The 24370-nt window shown below is 38.6% G+C and overlaps 1 protein-coding gene across 49 annotated transcripts in view; it reads left to right on the top strand.

The window, feature by feature from the left end:
- The window catches only part of Rims2 (regulating synaptic membrane exocytosis 2), a 410761-nt gene that overhangs the window by 157518 nt on the left and 228873 nt on the right, over window positions 1–24370 (top strand). For 36 of the 49 annotated variants that reach the window (XM_075961105.1, XM_075961103.1, XM_075961115.1 and 33 more), the window contains one exon: window positions 13325–14250. In XM_075961105.1, coding sequence (XP_075817220.1) covers window positions 13325–14250 — 926 coding nt within the window. Of the gene's footprint in view, window positions 1–13324; window positions 14251–18329; window positions 18390–24370 lie in introns of all 49 variants that reach the window. The other 13 variants (XM_075961098.1, XM_075961096.1, XM_075961092.1 and 10 more) reach the window with 1 other exon arrangement.

Below are 24370 nucleotides of genomic sequence, written 5' to 3'. Positions count from 1 at the left end.
TTCTGCACCTCATTGGGACCTTGGGAGCTCAGTCCAGTGCTCCAGTGTGGGTCTCTGTCTCTATCTCCATCCATCACCAGATGAAGGTTCTATGATGATATGCAAGATATTCGTCAGTATTGCTCTAGGATAGGGTCATTTTAGGTTCCCTATCCTCAGCTGCCAAAGGAACTAACTGGGGACCTTGGCTTGGGCACCTGGGAGCCCCTCTAGGGTCAGGTCTCTTGCCAACCCTAAAGTGGCTCCCTTAACTAAGAATTGTGGTTCCGTGCTCCCCTGTCCAACCTTCCTTTATCCCAATCCTCCTGTTTCCCCAAGGCCCCCCCTCCTTCCCTTCTAACTTTTCTCTCCCCATCTCCCCTTACCCCCATCCCACCCCACCCCCAAGATCCCAATTTTCTCCCCGGCAATTTTGTCTACTTCCCTTAGCCAAGAGGATAACTATATGTTTTTCCTTGGGTTCACCTTCTTACTTAGCTTCTTTAGATTCACCTATTGTAGACTCTGTGACCCTTATTTATGGCTAGAAACCAATTATGAGTGAGTACATCCCATGTTCATCTTTTTGGGTCTGGGATACCTTACTCAGGATAGTGTTTTATATTTCCATCCATTTGCATGCAAAATTCGAGAAGTCATTGTTTTTTACCGCAGCGTAGTACTCTAATGTGTATATATTCCATACTTTCTTCATCCATTGTTCCATTGAAGGGCATCTAGGTTGTTTCCAGGTTCTGGCTATTACAAATAATACTGCTATGAACATAGTTGAACAAATGCTTTTGTCATATGATAGGGCATCTCTTGGGTATATTCCCAAGAGTGGTATTGCTGGGTCCAGGGGTAGGTTGATCCCAAATTTCCTGAGAAACCGAAACACTGACTTCCACAGTGGTTGCACAAGATTGCATTCCCAGCAGCAATGGATGTGGGTACCCCTTCCTCCGCAGCCTCTCCAGCAAAAGCTATCCTTGGTGTTTTTGACTTTAGCCATTCTGACAGGTGTAAGATGCTATCTCAAAGTTGTTTTGATTTGCATTTCCCTGATTGCTAAGGAAGTTGAGCATGACCTTAAGTGTCTTTTGGCCATTTGAACTTCTTCTGTTGAGAATTCTCTGTTCAGTTCAGTGCCCCATTTTTTAATTGGGTTAATTAGTATTTTAAAGTCTAGTTTCTTGAGTTCTCTATATATTTTGGAGATCAGACCTTTGTCTGTTGCGGGGTTGGTGAAGATCTTCTCCCAGTCAGTAGGTTGCCTTTGTGTCTTAGTGACAGTGACCTTTGCTTTACAGAAGCTTCTCAGTTTTAGTAGGTCCCATTTATTCAATGCTGCCCTTAATGTCTGTGCTGTTGGGGTTACACATAGGAAACGATCTCCTGTACCCATCTGTTGTAGGGTATTTCCCACTTTCTCTTCTATTAGGTTCAATGTGTTCTGACTGATAGTGAGGTCTTTAATCCATTTGGACTTGAGTTTTGTGCATGGTGATAGATATGGGTCTGTTTTCATTCTTCTACAGGTTGACATCCACTTATGCCAGCTCCATTTGTTGAAGATGCTTTCTTTCTTCCGTTGTATACTTTTAGCTCCTTTATCAAAAATGAGGTGTTCATAGGTTTGTGGGTTAAAATCCGGGTCTTCTATACGATTCCATTGGTCGACTTCTCTGTTTTTATGCCAGTACCACACTGTTTTCATTACTGTAGCTCTGTAATAGAGTTTGAAGTCAGAGATGGTAATGCCTCCAGAAGATCCTTTATTGTATAGGATTGTTTTGACTATCCTGGGTTTTTTATTTTTCCATATAAAGTTGATTATTGTCCTCTCCAGATCTGTGAAGAATTTTGATGGGATCTTGATGGGGATTGCATTGAATCTATAAATTGCTTTTGGTAGAATTACCATTTTTACTATGTTGATCCTCCCAATCCAAGAGCAAGGGAAGTCCATCCATTTTTTGGTATCCTCTTCAATTTCTTTCTTCAATGCCTTAAAGTTCTTGTCAAATAGATCTTTCACTTCCTTGGTTAGATTTACCCCAAGATATTTTATGCTGTTTGTGGCTATCATGAATGGTGAAGCTCCTCTGATTTCCCTCTCTGCTTCCATATCCTTTGTGTATAAGAGGGCGACTGATTTTTTGGAGTTGATCTTGTATCCTGCCACATTACTAAAGCTATTTATCAGCTGTAAAAGTTCTTTGGTGGAGTTTTGGGGGTCACTTAAGTACACTATCATATCATCTGTGAATAACGAAAGTTTAACTTCTTCCTTTCCAATTCGAATCCCCTTGATCCCATTATGTTGTCTTATTGCTATTGCTAGAACTTCAAGCACTATATTGAAGAGGTATGGCGAGAGTGAACAGCCTTGTCGTGTTCCTGAGTTAAGCGGGATGGCTTTGAGTTTCTCTCCGTTTAATTTGATGTTAGCTGTCGGCTTGCTGTATATAGCTTTTATTATATTTAGGTATGACCCTTGTATCCCTAATCTCTCCAAGACTTTTAACATAAATGGATGTTGAATTTTGTCGAATGCTTTTTCAGCATCCAATGAAATGATCATATGGTTTTTTTCTTTCAGTTTATTTATATGCTGGATTACATTGATAGATTTTCGTATGTTGAACCAGCCCTGCATCTCAGGAATGAAGCCTACTTGATCATAATGGATAATTTTTCGGATGTGTTCTTGGATTCGGTTTGCCAGTATTTTGTTGAGAATTTTTGCGTCGATGTTCATGAGTGAAACTGGCCTGTAATTCTCTTTCCTGGTTGAGTCTTTGTGTGGTTTTGGTATCAGAGTAACTGTAGCTTCATAAAAGGAATTAGGTAATGACCCTTCTGTTTCTATATTGTGGAATACATTAAGGAGTATAGGTATTAGCTCTTCTTGGAAGTTCTGGTAGAATTCCGCATTGAAACCATCTGGTCCTGAGCTTTTTTTTTGGTAGGGAGGTTTTTGATAATAGCTTCTAATTCTTCGCGACCAACAGGTCTGTTTAGATTGTTCACCTGGTCCTGGTGTAACTTTGGTATATGGTATTTTTCTAAAAAAGTGTCCATTTCTTTTACATTTTCCAGTTTTATGTTATACAGGCTTTTGTAATAAGATCTAATGATTCTCTGAATTTCCTCTGTGTCTGTGGTTATGTCCCCCTTTTCATTTCTGATCTTATTAATTTGCGTATTCTCTCTCTGCCGTTTGATTAGTTTGGATAGGGGTTTATCAATCTTGTTGATTTTTCTCCAGGAACCAGCTTTTTGTTTCATTGATTCTTTGGATTGTTTTTTGTGCTTCTATTTTGTTGATTTCAGCCCTCAGTTTGATTATTTCCAGTCTTCTACTTCTCCTAGGTGAGTCTGCTTCTTTTTTTTTCTAGAGCTTTCAGGTGGGCTGTTAAGTCTCCAATATGTGCTTTCTCTGTTTTCTTTAAGTGGGCACTTAGTGCGATGAACTTTCCTCTTAGCACTGCTTTCATAGTGTCCCATAAGTTCGAGTATGTTGTTTCTTTATTTTCATTGAATTCAAGGAAGACTTTAATTTCTTTCTTTATTTCTTCCTTTATCCAGGTATGGTTCAGTAGTTGACTGTTCAGTTTCCATGAGTTTGTAGGCTTTCTGGGGGTAGCATTGTCGTTGAATTCCAACTTTAATCCATGGTGATCTGATAAGACACATGTGGTTACTAATATTTTTTTGTAACTGTGTAAGTTAGCTTTGCTACCGAGTATGTGGTCAATTTTCGAGAAGGTTCCATGAGCTGCAGAGAAGAAGGTATATTCTCTCCTATTTGGGTGGAATAATCTATAGATGTCTGTTAAGTCCATTTGCTTCATTATCTCCATTAATTCTCTAATTTCTCTGTTAGGTTTCTGTTTGATTGACCTGTCCATTGGTGAGAGAGGAGTGTTGAAGTCTCCTACTATTAGTGTGTGTGGTTTGATGGCTGCCTTGAGTTTTAGTAATATTTCTTTTACGTACGTGGGCGCTTTTATATTAGGGGCATAGATATTCAGGATTGAGACTTCATCCTGATGAATTGTTCCTGTTATGAGTATAAAATGTCCCTCTCCATCTCTTCTGATTGATTTAAGTTTGAAGTTAACTTTGTTAGAAATTAGTATGGCCACACCTGCTTGTTTCTTAGGACCATTTGCTTGATAAGCCTTTTCCCAGCCCTTTACTCCGAGTAGGTACCTCTCTTTGTGGTTGAGGTGTGTTTCTTGTAAACAGCAGAATGTTGGATCCTGTTTTCGTATCCAATCTCTTAGCCTGTGCCTTTTTATAGGTGAGTTGAGCCCATTAATATTAAGTGATATTAATGACCAGTGGTTGTTAACTCCGGTCATTTTTTTAGTAGTAGGTTTTGTGTGTTTCCCTTCTTTGAGTTGCGCTGGTGAAGGGTCTCTAGATGACTGAGTTATTGTGGGCATTGTTGGACTCCTTGGTTAGTGATTTTCCTTCTATTATTTTCTGTAAGGCTGGATTTGTGGCTACGTATTGTTTAAATTTGTTTTTATCCTGCAAAATTTTGTTTTCTCCATTTATAGTGAACGAAAGTTTGGCTGGATATAGTAGTCTGGGCTTGCATCCATGATCTCTTAGTTTTTGCAGTACATCTATCCAGGACCTTCTGGCTTTCATGGTTTCCATAGAGAAGTCAGGTGTAAGTCTGATAGGTTTACCTTTATAAGTAACTTGGCCTTTTTCCTTTGCGGCTCTTAATATTCTTTCTTTATTCTGTATATTTTGTGTTTTGATTATTATATGGCGAGGGGATGTTTATTTTTGATCCAGCCTATTTGGTGTTCTGTATGCTTCTTGAACCTTCATAGGTACATCTTTCTTCAGGTTGGGAAAGTTTTCTTCTATAATTTTATTAAGTATATTTTCTGGACCGTTGAGTTGCACTTCTTCTCCTTCTTCTACTCCAATTTTTCTTATGTTTGGTTTTTTATTGTGTCCCAGATTTCCTGAATATTTTGTGATGAGAATTTGTTGGTTTTGCTGTTTTCTTTGATCAGTGTGTTTATTTTCTCTATGGTATCTTCAGTGTCTGACATTCTCTCTTCTATCTCTTGTAATCTGTTGTTAGTACTTGTCTCTGTAGTTCCTGTTCTTTTACCCAGATTTTCCATCTCCATCCTTCCCTCGGTTTGTGCTTTCTTCATTGCTTCCATTTCATTCTTCAAGTCTTGAACCGCTTCCCTAACCTGTTTGATTGCTTTTTCTTGTCTCTCTTGGTTTTCTTGCGTGTCTTTGAGCGATTTATTCATTTCCTCTACCTTTTTGTTTGTAACCTCTAATTGTTTATGGCAGTTTTTCACCTCCTGTTTAAGGTCCTCTATTATTTTCATATAGTTCACTTTTGAGTCGATTTCTTCTATTTCTTCAGGAGTAGGGTGTACAATTCTTCTTATTTCGGGATCCCTGGATTCTGGTGGTGTCATGTTGCCTTTCAGGTTGTTGGAGGAATTCTTGCATTGGCGCCTTCCCATCTCTTCCTTCAAATGGAGCCAGGAGAGTCCTGGTGTCTTGGTCCAATCTTTGCTGTGATTGACTCTCTGGGTATATCTCTTCAGTGTAGAAGCAGGAACTGTTCCCGTCCAGATGGGATTCCTCAGCAACTAAACAGGGCCGCCGGTAGCCCAATGATCCAGGGCTAAAAGGATGAATGGAGCAAGGGGGGACGCGGTATCCAGAAGTGCACAGGAAGCCTGGCGCAGGAGCTGAAGGGGACCCTGAGGCCTGCCTGGTAGGCAGGCACTCACTGCTCTGGGTGGGTAGCCTTAGTGTAGGAGCTTAAAACTGTTCTTGAGCACTGGTCCTAGCATACAGCAGGGCATGGTTGGGGAGGGGTGCTGGGGGGGGCTGGGTCGTGCGAAAGAAAGACAGCCCTGCAGAAGGAGCTGGGGGAAGGGGGTTTGTGCTCTCTTCCGGGACAGTCCACCCCTGGATAGCACACACTCACCCGTCCAGATGGGATTCCTCAGCAACTAAACAGGTCCGCCGGTAGCCCAATGATCCAGGGCTAAAAGGATGAATGGAGCAAGGGGGGATGGTATCCAGGAGCGCACAGGAAGCCTGGCGCCAGAGCTGAAGGTGCCCGGGCTCCCTTACATGGGACCCTGAGGCCTGCCTGGTAGGCAGGCACTCACTGCTCTGGGTGGGTAGCCTTAGTGTAGGAGCTTAAAACTGTTCTTGAGCACTGGTCCTAGCATACAGCAGGGCAGGGTTGGGGAGGGGTGCTGGGGGGGCTGAGTCGTGCGAAAGAAAGACAGCCCTGCAGAAGGAGCTGGGGGAGGGGGGTTTGTGCTCTCTTCAGCGACAGTCCGCCCCTGGATAGCACACACTCACCCGTCCAGATGGGATTCCTCAGCAACTAAACAGGTCCGCCGGTAGCCCAATGATCCAGGGCCAAAAGAATGAATGGAGCAAGGGGGGGGGGGGAGGTGGTATCCAGGAGCGCACAGGAAGCCTGGCGCCGGAGCTGAAGGTGCCCGGGCTCCCTTCTCTAGATCATGTCTTACTGGTTACTTTATGGTTGGTGTCTGGCTTTTTTTTTTAACTGTTAAGCTAAGTTAGCTCCCCAAAAGTTTCTGATTCTCTTTCATGTTGTATGGTTTTGGGCACTGATAGAGCAAGATTAGAAACACAGAAGGTTCGTTGTAGTGAGGAGCTGTGGGCTGTGTTCCTGCCGCCCAGCTCCCGGCTGCCTGGTTAGCTTATGCCCTGAGAATTTGTCTTTGTTCATTATGCCTATCTACCAGTTCTATAAAGCGTGCTTATTTTCTCTGAGCTTGTTGTTCTATCCCTTCAGCTTGAGTTTGTGTGCCTTATGTCTAGGTTTTGCATGACTTATATGTTATTGTCACTGTTTTAGCATGAGAGGCCACCCAAGCCAAAGTTTGCCCCAAATTCAAAGTTTCTATGTCATTTGTTTAGAAATGGATGAGTACCTCAAAAAGGCAGTTGATCCCTGAAGCTTGTCAGTGTGTCCACAGCGGGCCCAGGTTTCTCATGTAGAGGAACCAGCTTGTTGTTAGATGCTGTGGGCTTCTGCCAGGCTCCAGGTAGAACTCAAACAGACTGTCCTCAGCCTCCTGTGCCATACCCCTGGCTACAGTGCTGCCATTCTGAATCATCTGTGCTGAGGAGACTTCCAGGACCAGTTCTCTAGTGAGTAGGTCTCGGGGCCATAGTACATAGGTCACCCATGGTCTAGGAGGACTCAGGGTCCTCAAATCCTGCCACCAGCCACAGGTGAGCATGACTAGAGCTGGTCTACGGGTTCTGCCTGTGAGAGAAAATTGCAAAAATTATATTTTAGATAAGCTATTAATTACATAATATATTTATTTTTACCATAATGTGAAATGTCCCTATACTTATTTTACTTAGTAAATATTGAATATTTTTTTTATTTTTGATATTGGTATATCCTGACCAAAACGACAATCCCTACTACTAAAATTCATGCTTTAGTATATGAAGACAAACAATAAGTATGTCATTTCTGAAATGTCATAGTTTTTTAATTGTCATAATTAGATGACTGTAAGTGACTAAAGACATGAAAAGATGAGCAGCTTAACTGAGAACCTGTACAGAAGATGCAGTTGACTTGTTTAATAGGGTGGTCAGGTCCCGCCTTCTTGAGAAATCCAGAGCAGGGCAAAGACTTGAAGAGTGTCTCTAAGGGAGGGCGGGGTGCCCACACTTTGTGTCCTGGTGTGGAGCGGTCAGGAAGGGAGGGCAGGACTTCTAGGCTACACAGTGAAACCCTACCTGATTTGCCTAAAGAGGAAAGAAGAAAAAGAGGGAGGAAGATATAGTAAATAAGAAGGAAGTTTGATAGTAATCTGTCGATTGGAATGACTGAAATTTTCTAGGCTTTAAAATTTGGAAGAAGCAAAATATACTTTGGGGAAATTGGTTGTTTTATTTGATATGAGCTGTGGACTCATTTTGGTTGTATTTTATCATTAGTTAATATTCATTTGGAAAATAATTCTATTGAACTTTTATTCCTTTCTTTTGGAAGATTCTACAGATCTTAGACATCTTACAGGTTTTTATAAACGACTCTTGATGGGTGTGTTGGCACACATTTAATTCAAACCCTAGAGAGTTAGAGGCAGGTTGATCTCTGTGAGTTCCAACTTGATCTGCATAGTGAGTTCCAGGACATCCAGGGTTATGTAGAGAGACCCTATGGCAAAAAACAAACCGAACAAAAACAAAAGTAAGAGAGAAAAAAAAAAGAGAATCACTCTATTATCTTTACTTATCCCACAATGCTTCTAAGACCTAAGTTAATTCTAGAAGAAAATTTTGTAGATGAATAATGGAGCTGATTGAATTGTGCTACCACATATCCCTAGACTGTCGTTTAAACTGAATGATTGAGAGACTGATAGATAGCATAACTGTCCTGTTTATTTACTCAGACCCCAAACATTGCCTTATTCATATATTATAGAAGTCATTTGGAATTGTTTAGATGCAATTTTTTAAAAGTATAATGTTAGCTTTTAAATAACTAGGTTTTGACTGTAAGGAAACTACTGTTTTGTCTTTATTTTGGGAGGTAAAAGATTTCAGACAATGAGATGGGCCATGTTTAGATTATAAGTTAAATGAACCAAACTGGATTTATACTCAGTGTCTAACCAGCTTCTTAGTTCACACAGCACTTTTTCTTAAAATTATGAATTTCCATAACACCTGTTCCTTTTTAAATTTTGGGGGGGGGGTAACATTGTCTTTTTAGATTAAAAACATAGTTAAACACTGGAAAGAGTTACAAAATGGGCTTGTTTCGTGATAAAAGCTAAAGAGCAGAATTATTAATCAGTTTTAATGACACTGAATTCTGTCATTTTCAAAGGAGTATAATTTCTATAAGCGAAGTGGTTTGTAAATTTGTAGTGCTCCAGTTTTTAGTATAGCGACCAGAAATGCCTTGGATCCGGATTGCCTTTGGCTCAGTGTTGTGAAGCCGTAATCAGCTAAGTACCGTAATCCTCCTCAGGGTACATTCTCACTTGACCCGCAGCTATATACAGCTGCACAGAGACAGCGTCAAAATAACCTGGCCTTGCACGTCCCTCGCTGCAGTGTTTTGTGGCTTCCTCCTTGAGTGAATGCTGCTTAACTTTCAGTAGTCGAGGTTTGTAATAATATGATCACAAGCCAAGAGTCTTTCAAGCCATCTGATTAAGGATGGCTCCTGGGATTCTGCTGGGGCTGGAAGGATTAAGAGAACGCACTGCCTGGCGTAATGTTGATGTGTTTTCGTCAGCCTGATGACTCTTGCCGGACAGATGTGCATTGGTAGAACTAAGGTAAAAATATAAATGCTAAATATTATTATGATGTGTAAACATTTTTCATGCTTTTTACAAATATAAATCGACTTGTTCCCCTTTTAGAAGAGGAATTGTATGCATGCATACTGCATGTTCCACATGGTCACAGATTTGGTTAGATTCATGATGTACTCTAGTTTAAGAGCTTTGAATTTTGACTTTGCAATATTTAATCTAAACTATATAGTCAGCTTTAAAATTGTATTCGTGAACTATTATTTTCATTCAAATTTGCAAAATCCATGTTTCATAAAGCATTTTAAAAGATGGAGGTATCATTTCAAATTTTGGAATTTTTGAATGTCAGCTGCATAGTCTTTCATTTTTAAAATGACAGTTATTGAATGTAAAATGATGGTAGTTTCTTGTTTCTATTTTTTAATGTGACTCAATATAATTTTTTATAAAATTGTTATTAAATGATCTTTACCAATAAGATTTTTTATTGGAATATATAGCTAGTGCTAAGTTGTTGTCCTGTAAAAGTCAAATTTATATAATGACATTCAGCGTCACTAAGATTCTTAAAAGTTTTCTATATCATTAGTTAAGAGTTAAAAATATTTTAAGACTTATCTTTTCATGCATTCTCTTACTGTCCTTATAAATGTTTTCATATGTCTTCTGCCCTATTTTCAGAGGTTTGATATTAACTGGTAAATATGGTCAGTATTATTCTGGTATCATTACCACAAGCCAGTGAAGAAAGCCAATGGAAATTGTAATAATAGCATAAAAAATTATATGTAATATATAAACTGAAACTGCCTCTGGGATATTAGAAAAGTATCGAATTTGAAACAATATATTTTTGGCATTTTTCTCATCCATCACCATGGTTTTCCAGACATAAAGTTTTAAATAGTTGACATATTTCTTACTCAAATTATCATGCATAGTTAGATAAAGATTTATAATGGAACATCTGGCGCATTGTACAACAGAGTATTTAGAAATAGGCTGGGAAGTTTGTCTGCCTGACTAGCAGTTCTCAGCAACTGAGACAGAAATGCTGCCCTGTGCGGCAGATAGACATAGGATCTCTCAGGTGTGTTTCCTGTTAGTGGGCGGACATTACTTTAATACAGTCATGCAGGCTTAATACTGAGAAGTAGGTGAGTAGAAACGGGGAATTTAAGTATGTGCTGATATGATGATATCAGGAAATAGGAATAAACAGATGAAGTGGAAAATTGGAAAAAAAGTGTACTTTTGGTTCTTAATTTCTCAGAATCTTTGAATGATTAACTCAGAACTTCCTAGGTGAATTGCTTTGAATTATGACTTATGGTTGAATGTTATTATATGCTTTATTATTCTTTTAGAGAAACATACACATTATCATTTATTTTGCTTGTCATTTTTTCCTGAGAATAACAGAAACTAAGGCTTATTTCATAAGCCTTTGTGCAGGCAATGTCCAGATTAGACATATCTGTGCAGTCTCGACACCAATGTTCAGATTAGATATGTCTGTGCAGACTGGACACCAATGACCAGATTAGATATATCTGTGCAGGCTGGACACCAACATTCAGATTAGATATATCTATGCAGCCTGGACACCAATGTCAAGATTAGACATGTCTGTGCAGACTGGAAACCAGTGTCTAGATTAGACATATCTATGCAGACTGAATACCACTGTCCAGATTAGACATATCTATGCAGACTGGACGGCAGTGTCCAGATTAGACATGTCTGTGCAGACTGGACGCCAGTGTCCAGATTAGATATATCTGTGCAGGCTAGACACCAATGTCCAGATTAGGCATATTTGAATTTTGATGGCGTTTCTTTAGTTCCTGAAATTTTAAAATTTAAAAGACAGTATGCATGAAATGATTCATGATGTACTTAGTAGATATTTTCTTTTCCCAAAATTAATATGTCAGAGTAACTGATAGTAGATTATTTACTTTCAAGAATCTTACAATTGAATGTTACCTGACTTTTGGCAGAGTTTTAATATACTAAAGTGTACTGTAGTACTTCAAGTTTTATTTTAAGCATCAGGACCAATAATTCTCCCAATTTCAGATTTCAACCACTATTCCACCTTACTTAAACCCAATAGAAAGGAGCATATATACCATGATTTAGATGCCTTAGGGATATTTCATAATCTCTACAACAAAGTGATTACTAGTTTAATATTGAATTTATGTTTCCTATAGAATGATTAGAAAAACAGCTGTTTTAGCCAGGGACTCACTGTTTATCTTTCTTTGGGAACTGAATTCTATAATGGGAGGTAATTTTTTTTATTTGTTGTTTGCAGTTAGGATCCTCTGCTAAGATTATTCACCTTATACTTATTTTCAAACCTTTCATATTGTTTCCTCAAGGTAGGAACAACATTGTTTTAAGCATGATTTGATGATATTCTGCTGGAGATCCATAATACTTAAAGCTTTTGTTTAAACAAATTAGCTTGATGAAGCTTTGGTATTGATGTTATAAGATTGTACTTCCTTAGGATCATTCGGCATGATGATAATTGGGGATAATAATGTTGTATTCATTTACGTGTTCCTAATCAATGATTCAGTGTGCAACTAAAATAATCTCAGTTAAGTGTATAATCCAAGTCTCTTATTTGAAAATACAGACTCTCTGAGATTAGGTGCAATAAGTATAACTAAGAAATTCAGATCCTGTATCTACAGTATAATTTTCATGATATACACTTATCATAATGGGTTTTTTCTTTAGTCATTTGTATAAAAATAATACCCAGAGTAAACTGAATGTTCTATAGTATGTGCTTGATTGCATACCCAGGCACACATACGTATACACACGGTGTTGTGTAGGTTAATATTATAGTATTTTTTTCTTTTTTTTTATTGAGAAAAGGAAGAAAAAAAAACAAGTTTCCACCTCCTCCCAGCCTCCCACTTCCCTCCCCCTCCCCCCACCCTTCTCCCCCTCCTACCACTCCTCTCCCCCTCCCCCCACTCCTCTCCCCCTCCTACCACTCCTTTCCCCCTCCCTCTCCAGTCCAAGGAGCAGTCAGGGTTCCCTGCCCTGTGGTAAGTCCTAGGTCCTCCCCCCTCTGTCCATATCTAGGAAGGTGAACATCCAAACTGGCTAGGCTCCCCCAAAGCCAGCACATTGCGTAGGATCAAAACCCCGTGCCATTGTCCTTTGCGTCTCATCAGCCCTCATTGTTCGCCTTGTTCAGAGAGTCCAGTTTTATCCCATGCTTTTTCAGTCCCAGTCCAGCTGGCCTTGGTGAGCTCCCAATAGATCAGCTCCACTGTCTCAGTGGGTGGGTGCACCCCTCGTGGTCCCGACTTCTTTGCTCATGTTCTCCCTCCTTCTGCTCCTCATTGGGACCTTGGGAGCTCAGTCCAGTGCTCCAGTGTGGGTCTCTGTCTCTATCTCCATCCATCACCAGATGAAGGTTCTGTGATGATATGCAAGATATTCGTCAGTATTGCTATAGGCTAGGGTCGTTTCAGGTTCCCTATCCAACAACTGGTGATCCTAAAGAAGCTAAGTAAGAAGGTGAACCAAAGGGAAAACATGTAGTTACCCTCTTGGCTATGGGAAGTAGACAAAATTGCGGGGGAGAAAATTGGGATCTTGGGGGTGCGGTGGGATGGGGGTAAGAGGAGATGGGAAGAGAAAAGGGAGAAGGGGAGGATGGAGGGAACTTGGGGAAAAAGGAGGATTGGGATAAAGGAAGGTTGGATAGGGGAGCACGGAAGCACAATTCTTAGTTAAGGGAGCCACCTTATGGTTGGCAAGAGACTTGAACCTAGAGTGGCTCCCAGGAGCCCAAGCCGAGGTCCCCAGTTATATTATAGTATTTTTAAGCTGTGTTTTCACAAGACAAAAGACAAAATGATCTGTCTACCTAAATGTATGCATCGCCCTGTCAGTAAACCTGTGAAGTGTAACTTCTTAAATGTCATCTCAGAGTCTTTTTCTCTGGTTTCTAGGAAAAGAAGTCCATCAGTGTCCAGGGATCAAAATCGAAGATACGACCAAAGTGAAGAGAGAGAGGAGTATTCACAGTATGTCCCTTCAGACAGCACAATGCCCAGATCGCCATCAGATTATGCTGATAGACAATCTCAACGTGAACCTCAGTTTTATGAAGAGCCTGATCATTTAAATTATAGGGATTCTACCAGGAGAGGCCATAGACATTCCAAAGAGTATCTTGTAGACGACGAGGATGTGGAGAGCCGAGACGAGTATGAAAGACAGAGGAGGGAGGAGGAGTACCAGGCGCGCTACAGAAGCGATCCGAATCTGGCCCGGTATCCCGTAAAGCCTCAGCCCTATGAAGAACAAATGCGGATCCACGCCGAAGTGTCCCGAGCACGACACGAGAGAAGGCACAGTGATGTGTCTTTGGCAAATGCTGAACTAGAAGATTCCAGGATTTCTCTGCTAAGGATGGATCGACCATCAAGGCAAAGATCTGTCTCTGAACGGAGAGCTGCGATGGAAAATCAACGATCCTATTCAATGGAAAGAACTAGAGAGGCTCAGGGACACAGTTCTTATCCACAAAGGACCACAAATCATAGCCCCCCCACTCCCCGGCGGAGCCCTATACCGGTCGATAGACTGGACATGCGGCGTGCCGACTCTCTGCGGAAACAGCACCACTTAGATCCCAGCTCTGCCGTCAGGAAAACGAAACGGGAAAAAATGGAAACCATGTTAAGGAATGATTCTCTGAGTTCAGACCAGTCGGAGTCAGTGAGGCCCCCGCCACCAAAGCCTCATAAATCCAAGAAAGGAGGTAAAATGCGCCAGGTTTCGCTGAGCAGCTCCGAGGAGGAACTGGCGTCCACACCGGAGTACACGAGTTGTGACGATGTTGAGATCGAGAGTGAGAGCGTGAGTGAGAAAGGTAAGCTCTGCCACGCGTGCCCTGCAGAGTGAGCCTTCCTTCCGGGGCCAGTTCTGCTTGTATTCAAGTATTTTAAAGGCGTTGGCCATGTGAGAAAAATCCTACAAGAACAGTGTGCCTTGTTATCCTTGTATAAAAAAGTCGTTTTAAAAAACACCTTCTTGAGTTTCGTGAAGGCATCCTTGCGTTATTAGAAGGCACATGTACACAAACTTATTAGTTCTAGCTTGAAAAGTAACAGCTTTTGTATTATTTATAAAAGTAGGAATGTGTTCATGATAGAACATTTGAAATATCGCTCAAAGTATTTTAAAGAATGAAATAGCACCTTACCCCTTTCCTAAGAAAGAACTGCTGTTGTCCTTAGGTTTCAGCCCCTTTTCTCTGAAAGTAGAGTTTTCAGATTTATAAATTTAGCATCATACTCTAAATAGCTTCGTGCTTTTCAATTGCTGCCATATAGTCTTATTTTCAAGTCATTTAATATTCTTTAGAAGCTTAAGTGACTGCACTTTGTTCTATCATAAGAATATATCATGATATTTACTTGTTTGAGGTATAGAAATTTATTCTAAATGTTATGTAAACAATATTGTCTTGATCTTTACGTATAATTTTTGCCTGCCTCTCTCTCTGTATGTGTGTGTGAATTTTCGTTTTATACTTTAATTCATATTTTACAGTTGCTTTCCAGAAAGGTTCTTAGCATTTTCTGTGCTATTTTCATATGTGCTTGAACTTTTTGTTTTATATCACCCAATTTTTGTCTCCCGAATGGGCCACGCAAATACCACATCTCATTATCTGAATTTTATCTAATTTTATTGTGATATGAGTCATCTCTTCATCCCTTAATTCTTCCTATCTACTTCTTCTGGATGTTCTAGTTTTCTCTTATTAATTTATGAGTTGTTTTTTGTATTAGAATTTGTCTCTAATTATCTGTTATTTTGTTAAATTTATTTTCTATTTGGATGGTTGTCTATTAATTTCCTTTTATCATTTGGAGATAGCATGCTTAGTACAGCTACAGTTGAGTTTTCTTTGTTGATATTTTTTCATTATGCCCATTCTTAAACACTTTTCATTCATCTTCAAATCTATTATATAATTAGATATATATGTTCCCCTTAACATTATTTTACCATTAGTTTTTTCCCCTGGAATTTATTTTGATATGTAATGAAGTATATTAGATTGGTGAGTATCTGACATGAATTCTTCATGTCAACTTCTGCTTCTCCTTCCTTCCAGTTATGTCTTGATGTTTAGCAGATTGTCCTTTTCTATTTTAGAATAATCAACAGTAATAAGTAGAGGAATCCAGGTCATATAAAATTATAAGTCATATAAAATTTATATAGTGATTTTATACTGTAGCATAATTAGAAAATACAAATCAAAAGTAGTTTTTTACCTAAAACTAAAACTAGAAAATGTGATTAAAAATAATTATCAAAACATGATGGTATTTGCAGGAAATATGAAAAAATTTTCCTCATAACAAAGTAAGAATAGAAGTTCTTTTCTCTTATTTTGCAGGAAGACTAAATATACAATGAAATGTACCGAACCATGTCATGAGGTTGATCGCAGCTGCAGTCTCACTTGGGGTTCCCAGTGCCCTGTTTTATAAAGCTAAAGCTGTGGAATAATAGCCAGGTGCTGTAGGGAGAAGTCACTTGACTAGACACAAACCAAGTAAAGTAATTGCAAGTGTGGCTTGCTAGAAAAATGGACAGATGAGTGGACTTAATGTAGTATTTAGAAAGTCATGAATACTACTGTCTAAAAGCACTACTGTGCAAAAGAGGACATGAAATTTTAAACAAATAGGTCTGGGAAATGCACATACAATGGAAAAATAAGATACAACCCATTTCATAATTGTTACTTTCAATTGTGGTCCTTGAGCGAACTGAGTTAATAGAAGTGTGACTTCTAAAGAGAACTGTAGGTCTCAGTCAGTTTCATTAAAGAATATGTAGAAATTTCAGTTTCATTGAAAAACATGCTTTAAGTATATTTAATAATGGTGATTTTCCACATTTCATAGGGTATTTATTATAAAAGCTTGTTTTTGGTGGTTTGGTTCCTATTCCCTCTAGTTTGCTTATTCTTTGCTAAAATAACATCTTCATTTGCCAAACAAGAACATATTTTACCAAAACTCATAGAGATGCTTCACTGTAGAGCCTGGAAGAGTCTAGGTGACAGCATACAGGGGTATTATGTCCTATGGTTCTAAAGTAGTGACATTAAAACTCCCATAAATTAACTCTGTGCTTGTTAAACTTATACATGATACAGATAAGCACAAGTTCAATGCCCATCATACACAGGAAGAAACTTCCTGTCTCACTGTGCTGTCTTCTGACTTCTCTCGTACAGCGCCCAACTTAGTGCTTACCTAACAGTTTGTTCTGCAAAGTACGATTTCTGCTAATAGACACCTCATAGGCGCAGCCATACTTTCAAGTTCAGCAGAAGAAATAGAAGTAATTAGGTTTTCCTGGTGCATGGTTCTTTAAGAGTAGAGTGGTGGGAAGAAATGTTGAGGCTGGACATCTCTGAGAAGATGCCTGTGTCCTCTCTTGACATTGCGTCATTATAGTGATGTTTTTATTCATGAAAAGTATCAGATGGTGAAGTAAGTACTTTGTAAACATAATCCAAGATCTTAATGCATCGTCATCCGTGCTGTCAGCGGATGCATGGCATTCCCCAACAACCAGAGGGGTTTATTAGCAGCCTCGGAACACATTTTTTTTTCTCAGAAAATTTTGTGAAGCTGTCATTCTGATGAGGATCAGGAAAATCTCCAAAGAGAGCCATCCTTGGTTTGCCACCTCAGGGTACCGAGTTCCAAGGACTGTTTCACATCACAGCTAGCCTGACATCACAGCTAGCTAGTCTGCTCGTTGTATTTATTTACCTGTTGCGTTTCATTTTGTTTTTAAAATAATACCAACTCTTACCTTTGCAAAGCAAGTTTGGGCCAAGTAATATAATTTAATTTTTTGTCTAATAATGTATATGTAACATAAACTCTGTCATTGCAGAAAAAAGGCTTCTTCCCAAGCCTTGGTATGTGTCTCCCACATAGAAACTATTTCTTACTGTTTTAATGATATTCATCTTTCAGTTCAAAACAAGTCTTGATTTTGATTTTTTTTAAAAAAAAAAAACTTGCTTTCCTTTTGGCTTGACTGTTTTTTCCTTCTTAGACTTTACTAATACAGAAATTCTTTTGACATTTATACACTACTTAGGTTAGACTACACTATTTTAAATACTTAGAATTTCACCCATATTTAGACTCATTGTCATTTTGATTAGCGTATTTTGTTAAGTCATGTTAGTAAGTATAACCCATAAGTGATTTTTTAATTATTTGCTTAAAAGTGAAAGGGATATTAAAGAGAAAGTGTATCCATAGTTTAGTCTAAGAGTTCAGTCTTGGTTGTGTCCTTCACTTAGAATACAATCTTTTTCTGCTTTTTAAAACACTCCGTGTCGGGGCTGGAGAGATGCTCAGCTGTTTCCATAGAGGACCCAAGTCTGTTCTCATCACCCATTGCTGGCTCACAAGCCTTTGAAAATCAGAGCTAGGTTATCTTGTGTCCTCTTCTGGGCTCTGCCGGCACCAGGCATACATGTGATGTACATACATACATTCAGGCAAGACAACCATATATTAGAATAAATAGATCTAAACCTCTTAGGTCTAAGTCCTTATCTATAAATCTGTGAATAAGAATAATAGCATTTTTTTTTTGTAATTTGATTACTAAAGAAATAAAGCGAAACTATCCAAATATACACACAATGGATTAGTAAGTAACTAATAGCTTTAGATTGCTTATTTTATGTTCTGTGGTAGTCAAGAATTCTACAAGTGGATTCTCCAGTGATCATAGTGAAAATGTAACCGTGGTTATGTGGATTGTGTTGATCTCAGCCCTTCCAGGGTCTGCCCTGTGTTGAACTGTTTATTTTTAATTGGTGAGGTGGACTTTTGAGATATAATTCAATGCTTCAGTAAATGTAAAGCATCTATTTCTCATTTTTCTGCCAAGAACTTTTTCCGTGCCTATTATTTAGAAGGTGTTGGATTGGATCCAGTGGAGAATGTAGAGGTAAATAGCATTCTTTCTCACCTCAAGAAATTAAGAATAAAATTACTAGATACATAGTCTTCCAAAGAGTCATTTATTCTATACACTGATTCTTTTCTGTGCACAATTTGTCTTGTAACACTTATTTTTTTTAGTTCAATGTGATATATTTACCATTTAGAATGTTAAATTAATTATCTACCGGATTTGTGTTCATCTAGTTATCCAAAAACTGATTGAGATAAATTATTAATGCTGATGCTATAGTGTCTCTGAATTTATCGATTTAATGCTATTCTCAGAGTTTGGAATGTTGTTCATAAACTTTATAATGTACCCTTTGCTTTGTTATTTTTATTTTCTTCTCTAAACATCACCATTGATAGTTGGGCCTGGATAACTGTGTGTTTTTTGAGATTGTCTTACTGACCTCTGCTTCCGAGGTGCCGCTAACACTGCAGCCCACTTGTGACACCATAGATTTGTCTAGAGACTGCAGCCACCCTCTATGGGACAGAACCCACTCCTTCATTCACCACTTCCCTTCTCCATATGGAGATGGTCACAACTAATAAATATTTTTTTAAAAATTTTTAAAAAAGTGGAGCAGAGCAAAAGTATCAGACTAACTCACATATCAGGAGAGTGGTTCTGTAACACTTCCGTTATATGTGTTTGTGTATGTGTGTGCATTCATATGTGTGCGCATGCTCTATAGTCGAAACATCAAAATACATAATCATTCCTTGATTCTGCAAGCAATTATTCTAGGACCCCCATCCCCAGACCTTACTGTGAAAATTTAAGTTCTTTATTTAAAATGCCAGCATTTGCATGTAACTTGTGCACGCCATCTTGTCCCTCTTAAATCTTAAAACATACCGTGGACGTGAATGCACATGGTATTAACATTCAGTGTGTGTGTCTGCACACGATGTTACACTGTTTTATGGTGGACGATGAGGGTGTAGGCCAGTATGTGCTCATGGCAGGTATAACCAAAACCAATCTCAGTCTCAGTTGTTTCTTGTGGGGTTGGAATCTTCAGATAGAGAGGTCTCTTCCACGCTCGGGGCTCTGCCCAGCTCCCGTCCCTGTGTTAGACTTGGGGACTTATTTGCTGCAGGTTTCTAGCTCTAGACCACTCTGATCTAGACCTCCATCAGGATTAGGAGTGGTGTTTGATTGCCAACTGGTGTCTTGTAGGTGCTATGCTTTTATTTTTAAAATTTATTTTAACCACAGTGTGGCACATTTCCAACTTCTTTATGCAATTACACCCTTAATCATTTCCCCAACTGTACAAGGATACCCTTTGAAGCACTTACATTCAGTGTGGACTGCTCAGCTTCCCTTGCATTGTTTTTTAGATGGTTGCTAAAGGTCTTCTTCTTCTTCTTCTTCTTCTTCATCTTCTTTTTTTTTGGTTTACCTAAAAAATTTTGAGTTAAGATTAGGTTAGCAAGTTCAAGAATTAATGCATATGGTAGTTTCCTAAGCCATAAATTGTAAAATGCTTCTTTTACTTATTAGGGGTTTTTTAAAGTAAGCAAAATATACTTAACCTTTTTAAAAAACTAGTGTTAATAAAGTTGAAAAGATTGTACATTCTGGAGAAAAGGTCCCCTTTCAGAAAGAAGCAGGTGTTTTTAAACATAAATGTCAAATTCCAACAATTACCTTTATATCAGTCCCAGCGTAGGTGTCATTATCACTTGTGAGATTTACCCTCCTGCACGATCTCACATTGCTTACAGACTTTAGTGCATTGACTATAAATACTCACAAAACACAGGCTACTAAAAGGTCTGTATATATTAATAGATTCAAGCAAATGTTACTTTATGATACTTGAGATAATTAAACATGTAAAGCATTCTAAACCATTGGACTCAAAGCTGTTTGTGGAAGTTTTAATAATAAAAACTTTCCTTTTCTGGAGAGCTATTTTCTAAAGAGAAAAACTTTTAAAAATCAAAGATTTTTGCCATGTGCATTAACTTTGTTGACAAGTAATTTTATACTGAGTACTCTTATCAGTTGTAGTATTAGTTCTGAACTTTTACTTTTAAATAAACAGAACTCACTCATACTGAAGCTACATAGATATAATGAATTATGCTGCCCTTTTATTAGACAGTATTCTAAAATCACTGTATCACGTTTTTACAAAGTATAGATACCTATTATGGGTTTTACTCTGTTACCCTGGCTGTCCTTTAAATCTCACTCTGTAGACCAGTCTGGCTTCAGACTCACTGAGATCTGCCTGCCTTTGCCTCCCAAATGCTGGGACTGAAGGTGTATGCCACTACCATCTGGCCTGAAACTTCCTTTAAAGTGTTATTTTATGTGTCTTGTTTTGTTTTGTTTGCATGCATATCTGTATGACACATGCACATGCACATGACGGTGGAGGCAGAACCAGAGAAGGACGTGGTTTCTCTGGAACTGCAGCTGCAGACCGTTCTGAGCACTGTGTGGGTGCTGGGAATCAAACTCAAGTCCTTTGGAAGAGTAGCTCATGCTGAGTCATCCTTCCCGCCCCCAAAATATACTTCTTGAGATCGAGTGTTTGTCTTCTTCACGCTAGCATTTCTTCCTTTGTGATGGTGTATCGCAGAGCCTCTGTTCTTGGGTGTTGTGTGATCACAGTTCCTGAAGGCTGCTGGCAGGTCCTTTACATTTGGCTCTCCATCACAGCTACTTAGTGAGCCAGCAACGAGACTGTCTACAAGCAAGGAGATAGCACCCTGATATAGAGTGATATCCTGCACCTTTGGAGCAAATCCCAGGTCCTATAAAAAAAGGAAGACTATGAAATAGGGAATATGAAAACCACCTTACAATCCTTCCTCGGCCACGTTCTAGTAGCCTGGGAGCTTTGCCATGGAGTATAGTTATTAAACAATTGCCCTAGATAGATAGTATCTCCTGTATTGTTGAAGAAACTATTTATTTATTTATAAAAATTGTATTATTTATAAAAATAACTTTATTATTGGGTTTATGTGGGAATTCCCCTGTGTGACAAATTGACCCCACAGAAAAGTTTTAGCATCAATTCTCAAAATACTGTTTCTGCGAGACATCATCAGAGGCCTCTGTGTTTCATTGAGTGTGTGAAAAACGTGGTGTGATCCTCTCAGGACAGCACGTGGTCTTTGTGATCTGAGAAAGATGACCCCAACTCTGCACTTAAGGAATCTATGTAAACATCCAGTTTGGAGTTTTCCAATACTATTTTACCTGGGGCACTGCAAATTAAAGAAGCCACTCACATTTTGCAGAACCTGTGTTGAATGGAACATATGTTAGGAAAATACAGCATTTTCCCCAAGAAATTGAAGAGGATGAACTACGGACGTGAGACCTAGGAGGAAAATAGAACATGCTTACTTTCATTCATAGGGAAGATGGTAGAACTATAGTTTGCAAACTATCTTTGTGACTATTACCCTATTTCAACCTCTCAACAATCTGCAAGAATTAGCAATTAATTTCCTTTCAAGTAAATGAGAAAAGGAGACGCAATGTGTTAAGTGACTTGCTGAATCACAAAACAAATGAAGGATGAAGCCATGTCAATAACCTAGGTGTTTTAGCTCCAGATATGAAACATGTCATAATATGCTATATTTTTTAAAAATTATTGTTAAAATGAGTTGAAGAATGCCTTGGTGCACTACATGACTTGAGTTTCAAATTTTTATTAACCTAATGAAAACTAATGATAAAATGTTTTGAATAAGCTTTTGCCTAAGTTTAAAGATTATAGGAAAACAGTTATAAATAAGGTAATCGCACTTTTTCTCTCCATGTTTAAAATACAAACATACTATTGGCCTAGTTTGTATTGAAAAAAAATCTTACTTTAAGAGCTGAGGCTTTTGATTCCTTCTAGCCAGACCATCATATTCAATTGTCATTTTTCACTAACAGAATAATTGGCTGATCTGGTATGCTTTCTGTGTAACTTCTCGCTGAACCAGTGGTCCTCCTTCAGCTTGTTGACACACTCAGCCCTTCATCAAACACCTCCAGGCTTGGGGAACGGCTGCCTGAAAGGCGGCAGAACCTTCTTCACTTTCACACTGAAGTCAGCATTGGTCTGTAGGAAGTCGCTAGCCCAGGACCGCGAGAGCATATGTGTGCCCTTCACTAGCTCTCTCCAGTGTTTACAATGTGTATCCAGAGGCAGAAAGACAGCAAAGACACGGGTTCTGTAGCAGCTCCCTACTGTGTCTGTATGCACAGACATCATCTAAGTCTACATTATAACATTTATCATCATATGCATATTTAGAGCTTAATGTCTAAATTTAGCAAAACAAGAGATTAGTAATTATAACAGCTAATAATAAAACATATTAGCAATATTCTGCATGTAATGAAGTCTCCCTTTGGCCACAGTCAAGGATGTAGGTGGAATGTGGAGGCTAAGGGTGACTTACTTCCTGGGTGGGACAGGGTAAGAAAGTACCCTGCTTAGTCACATGACTCCGACCAGAAATTAAAAACTTATGGGATTTTTTAAAAATTTTATTTTCAGAATTTTCCATGAACAGTTTGGGCTGTGGCTGAGGGTCCACAATGATCACTTTGATGCCCCGTTTCCAGAGAGACAGCACATTAACCACCTCGTTCTTCCACCTCAGAAAGCCGCACAAGCACTGTCTCATTCTCAAACATCCCCTTGCTGACACTTCGAGATTCTTTTGTTCCATTTAGCAGTAATGCATGTGAACACGTTCTAAATGTCAATAATTTTTCCTTTTCAATAGTTTCCCCAGCCTTAGTTAATTATTAAGCAGCGTTCTGTGATGTCTGTATGTCTCTTTGTCTAGCTGTTATATATTGTAGAATGTTCTGGTTATTTCAGCTTTGGAGCTATATAAATAATGATACTCTCTTTGATTTTTTTCTATTTGTAAAGCAGTCAGTTTTCATTGTTAAGTACCTTAGCTTTAGATTTTATGTTGTATTTTATGTTGAGCAAGTTTCTGTCTATTCATCATTCTCTGAATTATTAAAAATATATTTTTGGTGTCAATACATATATTGACAGGATCATTTGATTTTCTTCTTTAACTTGTATAAATGATGAATTACATTGATTTTCAAATATCTACTCTGTGTTCCTGAAACAAATTCCACTTGGTTGTGGACTGTTTCTTCCTTGATAAATTTTACTTATGAATATTTTGTTAGGTGTTTCCATGTCCACGCTTAGATTTATTGTTTTCACTTTCTTTTATCTCCTTCCTTCTTTCCTTCCTTCCTCCCTCTCTCCCTCTCTTCCTCCCTCCTCCTTCCCTCCCTTCTTTTTTTCTTTTTTGGTTTCTTATTTCTTTTACTTGTATTCCCATGAGTTGTTTGAACGTTTTTTGACTTTTTTTTATTGTTTTTCTTTTATAGTTTCCATTAATTGCTCTAGATAATGTAATATATTTTGTGTACATTTTACATACTACCATCAGGCATGGTCAGCCACTTAGAGGTAACTAGAGAACCCTTTCTCTTGTGTTCAGTTATCTCCCCTCTTATATACCCTTGTTTGTATGTTGAAAGCCAAAAGTTGGCATTATATACTTTGCACTTCAAGTATCTTAAATAATTGAGAAAACTCAGGAGAACAAAATTCTACTGTATTTATCCATATTTTTACTTTCCATGTTTCCCATTCTTCTTTATATTTCCAGGCTCCTTGGCTTTCCATATCATGTAGCTTTTTCTTTTTAATAATATGTCTGCTGGTGAAAAACTCAGCTAGCCTTCTTATATCTGAGAGCGTTTTTCATTCATGAAAGATGATTTCATCGTATTGAGAATCTAGGCTGGCATTTCTTGGCAGTTTAAAACATTGTGCCACCCACTGTCCCCTGCCACGTTCTGATGCAGCTTTTGCTGTCACTGAATGGTCTCTTTCTCACCTTTTCATATTTTTTGTGTTACAATCTTAAGTTTTAATTTTTAGGCTATATCTTTGTATGGATATTTTG

The sequence above is a fragment of the Microtus pennsylvanicus genome, chromosome 2 (assembly GCF_037038515.1).
Source record: "Microtus pennsylvanicus isolate mMicPen1 chromosome 2, mMicPen1.hap1, whole genome shotgun sequence".
Classification (NCBI taxonomy): Eukaryota; Metazoa; Chordata; class Mammalia; order Rodentia; family Cricetidae; genus Microtus; species Microtus pennsylvanicus.
Note: the sequence above shows the minus strand (reverse complement) of the source record. Positions and strands in the feature narration are given on the sequence as shown.